General features: G+C 33.8%; 1 protein-coding gene across 1 annotated transcript; it reads left to right on the top strand.

Moving 5' to 3' along the window:
* Nucleotides 1–334: 334 nt before the first annotated feature.
* Nucleotides 335–5,661, top strand: LOC128231241 (glutathione S-transferase theta-1-like). The gene is made up of 4 exons (XM_052943792.1): nucleotides 335–496; nucleotides 942–1,029; nucleotides 2,817–2,967; nucleotides 4,771–5,661. Exons 1-4 carry the CDS (start codon nucleotides 361–363, stop codon nucleotides 5,095–5,097), a joined length of 702 nt encoding a protein of 233 aa, XP_052799752.1. The 5' UTR covers nucleotides 335–360; the 3' UTR covers nucleotides 5,098–5,661.
* Nucleotides 5,662–10,306: the final 4,645 nt, after the last annotated feature.

Genomic DNA, 10,306 nt, shown 5'->3' with positions numbered 1-10,306 from the left:
TCTGTACAATCCGACAACTGTATCTGAGGTTGAGGCCAAATCATCCGCAAATAGTAATGAAACGGTTTCTCTCCAATCTTGAAAAAGTTGTATTCCCCTTGCTCCATTCTTTTTCAACAGTTTGACGAATTCATTCACGAAGAATACAAAAAGGATCGGTGAACATAAGGTCATCTTACGTATTGATGTACTGATTTTTCAACTTGAACAGTGTTGGTGTTTGTTTTGTTTTTGTCCATAATCTTGTTCTAATTCCATTGTACCGTCGTTAAGCCATTCTCTATTACTCAAACGTTTGTTATACTATATAAGGTACACTGTCAGGTTCATATTGTTAGTTTAAGAATTACTACCAGACATATGGGTTGTGCAAACGGTATAATGGCTCCATTAAAATTGTACGCCGATTTAAGGTCACAGCCTAGCAGGGCGGTTTATATTTTGTTGAAAGCGAACAAAATTCCTTTTGAATTTGTAAAGGTGGATCTTTTTGCGGGTAAGTACTTTTATGTTAGCAGTTTTTGTATTGAATAAATAATAGACACATAAATAAATAAATATTATAATATATGAATTTTTACAAGATCGATGTAAATAAACAAATGTATGTTAGCAATCCATTTGGGAAATAATCAGAATCTGAATATATAAATATATTAAAAAATAAAAATAAATTGATTTATTTCTAACACTCTTTGACCATATATTTTAACTTGCTTCATTGTTTTGAGTGTTTTCTTTGTTTTCACATTAACTTCCGTAAGCATGTTAGGCGTTACTGTTCAGTAACTATCGTGCGGATAATTACGTTACTGTTCAGTAACTATCGTGCGGATAATTGCGTTACTGTTCAGTAACTATCGTGCGGATAATTGCGTTACTATTCAGTAACTATCGTGCGGATAATTTATAATGCTGTTTCACATACCATCGTTTCACAGGCGAGCACAAACAGGACAAATACACCAAGATCAACCCCAGTCAGCAGGTTCCCTTCATAGAGGACAACGGATTCACCTTAGGAGAAAGGTACGTACTTAATATAATCCATCCATCATAAATACAACAATTTATATTTTGTAATACGTATTTCATTTTAAAGTAACAAAGGTTCAGTGATTTGTTTGATAAAGATATTTTTAAAGCATAAATTATGTTATTAAAAGTGACACTCTTACTCAAAAATTATACAAACAGATGTATAACAAACATAAATTTTGAGTGTCAAACTAATTACTAAATAATGCATTTGTAAAAAACTATTAATTTCTGATAACAAGATTGTAACCGTGTATTTAATAGCTGAAAACGCAAAAATATTAAATGATTGGTGAGTGCTTAAATATTTATTGTAATCTGGTACTATCGTCTCATAAGGTAGAAATACTGTTTTCTGCACATTTCTTTCAAATTAAACTCGGTATACTTCATAAGATCCATTGTTTTCGAAATGTATTCATCCTTTTTGATATATTTAAAAAAATGTATTAATTGTGGTAAATCTTATTTCGGAGTAAGAGTGCATATTTAACAAACAAATTGAATTTGCTTCATTGTCATATTAAAATGGTGGGTAATTACACCCCTTTAATTAATCATATAAGAATAAGAGTCTTCATGGTATCATTCAAAATTGTAACAACAAAATTAAAATGGTTAATCGATATCAATTGAATATAGAATGAATCTTTATGTCTATGTATCTTTATGTAAATATCTAAAATGCACTAGCAATTTTGGCATTATATAATGAGTGTCTAAAACAAACGACCGACAGATCAGCTATTTTCCGATAGTTTCATTAATAGAATCCTTGTTAGTTTGAAAGATTATTGATTGCCGATTACTAATAATGCAAAATAAATTATCATAACTTCACTATACATAAAGTTATTGTAGTTTGTATTTTTGCTCTTCATATTAGCTGAAAAGCAGACGAGAACTGATATGTTTATCTGTGCATTCTTTACATTTTATTTTCCTGCACATTTAACCACTTTAAATAAATTCAAAATAATTAGGCACTATCAGATATCTAAATTTTACATACTTATGGGTTGGATTACATAATTAGTAATAATTGAGCGCCAATTTGTAGGTCAAAACTGAATTAACCGGAGAAAAAATGATATGATAAAGTCAATATATGGAACACGAATGAACGAAACTGAAACTGAAAAGTAAACAGAACGTATTTTGAAATGCATTTAAAACATGTTGACAACGCGTGATTCAGAATGACATATATATATAAGAGAACTGTTTTATAATAAATGCATATCATTAGATTATTTATGGAAAGGTTTTCGGGGTATTGCTATGGTTAAAGATTCGCACGACGTCGACGGCCGCAATGCCGCCAATGCATTGGCAATACCTCCATCCAACATCCCCCCCCACACACACACAACAGACCAGCTAAAAAGTCCTAAACAGAACAAAACAATACACATAACTAAATACAGCCGGATCATACTTTCGGAGTTCGACCAACAAATAAAATGTTCAAATAAACCATTTACCATAATGTAAAATATTGACGCCAGCTGACATGATTAATTTGTGGTATCAATTGAATATTTGATAAAGTTCCAGATGTATTATTTCCTCTTACTGAAATCGGACTAAATAACCATTTTTTTGCATTCTTGTCGAAACAACTTCTTTTTTACAGATTTGGGGTGAAAATGGATACGTTTTATATGCATAGAAAACCCGTTTCTAATGACTCCAGAACAATATTGCCTTACCTGGCATCCAAAACGTTTATATTTGTTGGTCCGATACCATTTATAATTATTTTTTTCTCTATCTAGTGCAGCAATATTATGCTATATTGCCCAGAAGAGCGAAGTGGCGGATCACTGGTACCCGAAAGACCCGAAAAAGAGGGCTCGCGTTGATGAATACCTACACTGGCACCATTCAACTATTCGATTGAATGCAACTACGGCTTTCAGGCTCCAGGTCAATATCGTTTTATATTATACCTTACATAATTGTGTCCCTTTTTGATAAAAAAGTCCGTATTTTTGACGTCAGCGGTCATATTTTTGGCCGGTCCGGACCTCGCCAAAAATGTTATATGGGCCGTTGACGTCATACAACAGGTAAATGCGGCTGGCTTGTTTCACAGGGGCGATTATTTGTCTCAAGTGAACCTTATTAGATCTGTTCAAAAACATATCTAAAGCGCTTTAAATATATTGAATGGTATAAAATGTTCGGTAGAATATTAGATATAAGAAATATTAACACACAACTTTGGGCCATATGGCAATTTAAGGCCCGGCCAGTCAGCCCCCGACGGTAATTGGACCTCAGCTAATGCCTCCGTTCATATACACTTTCGGTGGCCGGTCCTTATAATGTCATTTGACCCTCAGTAATATGTAATCTGTTTTAAATAGAAAGATAGATATATTGTTTTATTTCTCCAAAGTTGAAGAGACGAGCACATATACAATTAAATTAAACATTATAGGCAGTTAATACACATTTTACCCCGATATTTGTCATATGATAATATCCCGGTATCACTGGAAAGTGATACTGGGTACCGGGTTTAGCACCACCCTACTTACGGTTAGAGTTTACCTTTGAGGTATGAGGGCCAAAGGGCAAGGTCTTTGTGACCATAATCTGAAAATACATAGTTTCGTATCAATAATTAGGCCAAGAGACCTCGAACTTGGTAGAGGTCCCTCATAGATGACCAGCGCTCTAACTATTGTGACACCAGTTGGGCCGATCAAGGGTGATCTTGAGCTGAAAATCTGATTTCTTTCAATAACTAAAGAACCCTTGTACCAAGGTACCGTAAAAAATGGTATGCTAGTAAACTACATCTGCTTCCTTTTAGTCATGTTTCAACAGCATTCGCGACATCTTTAATGCCTTGCATCAAAATTGGTATTGTAATCGCCTTAAATGTCTCGAGATCACAATGGTCGTAAATCGTATCCCTAAGAAATTAACGATAATTTTCTTTCTCGTGACAAAACAGAAGCAGATGAACACACATATTATCAGTCAACAATTGAAAGGATTTACATATCTGAACTTATTGGCATGAAACAAACAGTCCGAATTCATTCAAGATTAATTTACAAACAGAGCGAAGTCTTGGTCTTGTTTTTGCAATGTCCCTTTGTGGCGAACAACTATTATACAATATAACATTTATAACGGCTATGTTTTCGGTAGTTCTTTCATTGTAGCTCATGCGTTTGACGTTGCGATTCAATAGTATTTTCCAGGCGTATTTTTGATGACGATATTGACCAATGAATAATCATTTTGGCGAAGCCAACCAATGAAATAACCCGTTTTATACAGTTGGATGCTGTCTAACTACTACAAAGTACTGCATCAAACTAATCCTACACAAAAAGAAGAAATTACTTCTTATTAATAAAAATAATTAAAGATTTGGATAGTTTGATTTAATGCATTTAAAAATTAACTTTCAATCATTTCTTTGCAAAAGGGAAAAGGGTAATTGAATCGTACAACAGGGAATGAAAGGCATAAAGAGTTAGCCCAAATTGAAAGCCTGGTTCGGGGGCATGGCGGATTTTAGTTTGTATGCAATTCTCATTTGTATTCCCCGAAATCACGCAATGGCAGAAATAAGCCGCTATAAGTCATTCACTTAACAATATAATTAAAGACCCAAAAACCATGTTTAATTGCGTTAATCAATGAAATCGTTGAGCAGCGTTTAATATTTAAACACATTTAAGATGACACGTTTTTATGCTGTTACAGTTCTTTGAAGCTCTCGCTGGAAGACCAATAAACCAGGAAGAAGTTGCAAAATACAAGACAGGACTAGCAAATGTGATCACACAGCTAGGAAACAGCTTTTTGAAGGGCCGCTCTTTTCTTGCTGGTGATGACATCTCGGTCGCAGATTTGCAGGCACTTTGCGAATTGATGCAACTAGATTCGTTGGGTCAGGGAGATTTGTACTTGTCCAATGGCAATGTTAAGAAGTGGATGGAACGAGTGAAAGGAAAAGTGAAGCCGTTGTTAGAAGAATGTGATAAGGACGGAATTGCATGGTTAAAGAAAACTTGGTCGGAAAAATCATAGACTTAATAAATAACAACAACTTTCAGCATACGTCTTTGTTGCTTATATACAATTGATAATGAATAACTTGTAAATTATGTTGATGAATGTTTACATATTTTCTGGTTCGAGGTACAAAAAAGCAATACGATGTTTCATCCGTTATAGGAAATATATGATAGTGAGACACTGCATGGAAGATGAAACTGCAGCGACAACAAACAAGATGGGAACGCTCAAGTAGAAATGAAATTCATTTACTTCAAAACTGCTGTCAAACCAATCTATTACCTGTCCAAAAGAATAGTTCATTTTATTAATCTTTTTCAGTATTTTAATACACTTTAATTGGTAATGGCAATCTTTTAACGTAACTCCTATTTTGTAAATGACCTTAACTAAAAAAAGCCATTTGATCAAATACCAGTATGTACGTAGTGAAGCTGTTCAATTCCAGTATATCTTTGCTTTAATATTTGAATGATTAGAATGCAATTCAAACATGTCTGTAACTATAGATACACTTGATATGCATGATATTATGTAACAGAATGAAATAAAGACAATGAATTGTTTTGTTCGAAATCGTTTAGAACTAGAGTTTCTATACATATATTACAATCAGTAATTTTGTAAGTTCTTTTTATATGATGGATATTTCAATGCTTATTTAAAATATTGCAAGCAAAATCACAAAAAATGAACAAAACAACAACAAAAAACATATGTTCTATGACACCCCTGCATAAGATACAGGTGGATACAGGCTTTCGCAGTAGAGGGAGTGCAGGTAGAGCACAACTTTGACATGAGCCTCCTACCAAAATACGAATATATAGCACTAGTACTACTTCGATCTAAAAGAACATTTAAGCTCTCTGTGTCCGAGAAACTGTCATTCCAAGATCTATTGCCACGTTCTACATGCATATCAATAACCCCCTCTTGGTGAATGTTCAAAATGCATGTCCACTGATACACATGAGCAAAACACATCAGAGTTTCAAATGTTTTCAGTCTACGCTTGATTTCCACGAGAGAATCCCTCGTGCCCTTGGTAAAAAAATGTGAGATTATCGCACCGAATTAAACCTAAAGAACAAGTTAGAAAGGCGCAAAATATAAAAAATGGCGGACAACTAAACCTACTGCAAAGAGTCCCCTCCCTTAATAGTTATTAAATTTCCTCAAAATTTGTTCAATGGTGCATTCTATTCTATTTCATTAATTATTTATCTGGTGTGTACAAAATCAAATGGCCAATTTCAAGGAGTGTGGAGCTGTATTAAACAGAAAAAAATATTTGATGAAAAATACAAGAAATTCATTCTTTTTACAGATTTTGACGCCATTCAATTCTACCACTCACTATATAAGAAAGGACTTATTCTCAGAAACATTAATTATGATTTGATGTTTATACAGTCTACTTATACATTATTAAATGGATTTTATGATAGTACAGTGACAAAATTTACCAGCATTATACGCATGTATATTAAATTACTAAAATATACACACAACCTCATTTTATACAGTGTGCTCATGGTTTTAAAATAATCAAAACAGCCTAATTTATGTAAACTTAATTAAGGTCCATATCCGTGAAAGGAATACTTCAATTTATAGCAAGATTTTTAATCTTCAAGTTTTGAAGAAAGGTCCTTTCATACACGTGTATTTGTTTTAGGGCTTAGCGAATTTTACGAAAAAATATAATTTTTAATTTTGGTCCTAAAAGCGTTTGCATTTTTTTTTTTACAAAAGTGACTGAAAATTAGGAAGATATTAATAAACACCATATACATTTGTCAATGTTGTGTGGCTTTTTGATGATTGCTTATATTTTAATAAAAACATATTTGTGCATGTATTTTGCTAATTGAAGTCACTATTTTCCCCTACCTTATACAATATAGCTTAAATATAAAGCCACAATACAACGTGGAATGAACCAGATGGAATACTTGGACACTTTAAAAATATTGCCTTCTTCGCGGGAAACAGTGCATCTTGTTTACCAGAGGCAACAATGATGGCCGAGGTTTGAGCCGAGTTCGACAGTGTTTGTGAGGGTTGACAAGATACACTGGTCATCTCAAGGGGGGAAATATTCATTTTATTGTACCGAACAAAACCTGGGAGCAGGATTGTGTTATTGGTCTCAGATAAAACTGATCATTTTCGGAAAATGTTCCGAAACCTCTGATACCAAAATATAAACAAAGCGAAACGCAGCATCGCACGTACTATGACGTCAGCGGGTAACAGAGCGCTCGCGGGTAACAGTGCGGGGTAACAGTTAAGTTTACTCTCTCTCTCTCTCTCTCTCTCTCTCTCTCTCTCTCTCTCTCTCTCTCTCTCTCTCTATATATATATATATATATATATATCGTTTCAAAGTAAATAATAGAAGCCAGGTAAAAATAAAACGTAGTGTTGAAAGACATGCCTGAGATAATGCTTAAACGGAATTTCAACAAATCTGTCATAACTTGCCCTCAGTAAAATTGACTCATTCTTTATCACACCAAAACGTGTTGCAAAGGATGTATTCTTTATCCCCAAAACAGAATAAAATTGAAAATGAAATTTTAAAACGTTTTAATTATTGGCCTTCCCGACCCAATTTTGTATTGTGAAAGGCCTTTAAAATCATTATACTTAAAACGGCCAGTACATTGTTCGAGTTGTTCGTATGTACAAATTACCCAATTCAATTCAAAAACAGTCTTTTGAATGTGTGTCTATTGATATGCGTCACCAAGTATAAGATCAATGTCATAAATACGCTGTCACCTTGCCGTGTCACGTGTTAATCAAGATTGTGGAAGATTATCTGTTACAGCTTTCGTTTGATAGTGTTACAGCTTTCGGTCGGTAGTATCATGGCTTTCGGTCGATAATGTTATGGCTTCCGGTCGATGGAGTCACGTCTTTGGATTGATTTCGTTACGATTTTCGGTCTATATTTTTACGTCTTTCGGTAGATAGTCTTTCGGCCGTCTGACGGAGAACTGTCAAAACATTATTTTGGAGACAGGTCTGTCAAAGTGTTTGATGAAACTAATCACCTCATCTCCTTATCCAATTCCGGTAGTAAAACGAAGGCGTGGCTCTTTTAGCGGCTTAGACTGTCCTTTGTGTCAAATAAAATGGTGTAGTAAAACAAAATTATCTTTGATTTAAGTCTTCATTTTAAGCAAAATGATGCCTTCTGTTGTAGCATATATGACGTAATTTATCACGCGGTATATATACACACTGGTTATGGGCTTAGGACGATTCGTTACGGGTTTCCGACAAGCTAGCACACTTTTTAACATTAAAATTCAAAGCTGCTAAAAATAACTTAGATGAAATAATAGTTTTATAATATGTTTATAGAGTCATTTCCTGTTTAGATAGCGATGAACGTTTGAAAAATGTTTTTATGAAATCAAAAGGAAATATGATTCAGATGAAAAATGGACTACCATATTCAAATAAATATTTACCGTAGAAAGCAAAATAAGAAAAAAGACAACAACTTATGTCTTGTTTGAATATTACCAGTTAAGCTATTATTGTTTCCAATTAAATTATGTACAAACATTCGAAGTTGTATTTTTATGTAGCGCATGTGTAATACAGAGAAGAAACTTGATGTTTACATTAAATCGGAAACAATGTTAAGCATATGATAAAACTAAATATGACATGATGAACCAATAAAGTACATTTACTGTATAGCTCTGTTATAATGATATATATATATATATAATATCAGTGGTCGCGTGCGTTTTTTGAACGGCACAAGCTGTTGGACGATCCTTAAAATTTGTAACGAATATTAATCAACGTATTCTTCTTTTCTTGATCGTTTTTCTAGATGCATAATTTAATTAAAATCACGCATTAATATACGCTTTGCCATTTATAGCAAGACCTAGTGCAGTGAAAACAACACTGTTGTTATGTTATTGTAATAATGACGAACTGCACATGGTCAAGCTAATACTTATGTTTTGCTCTGTTCTGTTCTGTTCTATTCTGTTATACACGTTCTTTGACCTCACCATTGATTCACACATTCCAAGAGTATTTTTCGAAAAGGAACATGATGAAAAACCTAGTTCCAAGACATTCAGTGATACAGAGGTGCCTTTACTTAAATATTGGTATTCATCTAATTGTACAATAGTTATTGATATGTTTTGCGAACAATACGTATTGTGAAATTTTGGTTTAAATTAAAGAGTAAACCTGATTCATTTGTATACACAGTTTATAGCATGAAGAACAGCCGTGGTCATACATAGTCTATATCTGTAAAAAATGTTCAATGAACTTGGGTAGTCATTCTTATTTACACTTTATGCTGACTCCCAATCCCAAATCAATAGTGTTGTTAAACAAATACATGATGTATATGTTCGTAATACTTTTAAAGATGCACTCTTACTCCCATATAAGATTTACCACAAATAATACAAATGTTTTAGTAAACCAAGGTTAATTTTTGCCGAATGTGTCATATCTCAATCTGTTCACCTGTGTATATTTTGGTTTACCATTCGGCAGACAAAGCATTCGATTCCTTCAAGAATGTGACTAAGGTTAGACAGTGAAGCTATATGGAATTGGTATAAGTTCTTTTCTAGGATGATTTAAAGGGGCGCCATTGTTGTAGCACACCTTGTGAAGCTATGAATGGCTATTATTACTGAACACATATCTGATCCTTTGTTTTCACCAATTTCATTTCCATTAAAAAATCGCCGCTTCTTACCTGCACCAGTATGAAACACCTGGAATACCTCGCTCAAACCACTAGGACATCTGGAAATCTAACAATGGCCGTGTTAATGCCTGCCTCTTGTTAAGATTGAAACAATGCCTCCTTGTAAAATATTTCAACATTGGCACCTTCAAGACTTGTAAGATTTTAACATATTTCTCTTAGATAAACTGGGTCTCAAAACTTTTCTGCAAAGTTGTCAATTTTCCACTGGTCGAAAAGTAGACATGGCATTAAGGTTATGTCATCGTTGCCCATAACAGCCATCCAGTCCGTAGGAGTTCTTGTTTCGGGACCAGATAACCAGAATGTTAGCACATTTCTTTTCTTTGCATTCAACTTACTTGAATAAATCAGGGTAATCAACCAGCTTTCCGAATGTATCATGGTGTTGCATTGCCGACAAATTTATGTGCAACATCCTCACATGGTTTTAAAAGGCATTCTATC

This window comes from Mya arenaria, chromosome 4, assembly GCF_026914265.1.
Source record: "Mya arenaria isolate MELC-2E11 chromosome 4, ASM2691426v1".
NCBI classification, from domain to species: Eukaryota; Metazoa; Mollusca; class Bivalvia; order Myida; family Myidae; genus Mya; species Mya arenaria.
This window is presented reverse-complemented; position numbering and strand designations above follow the sequence as displayed.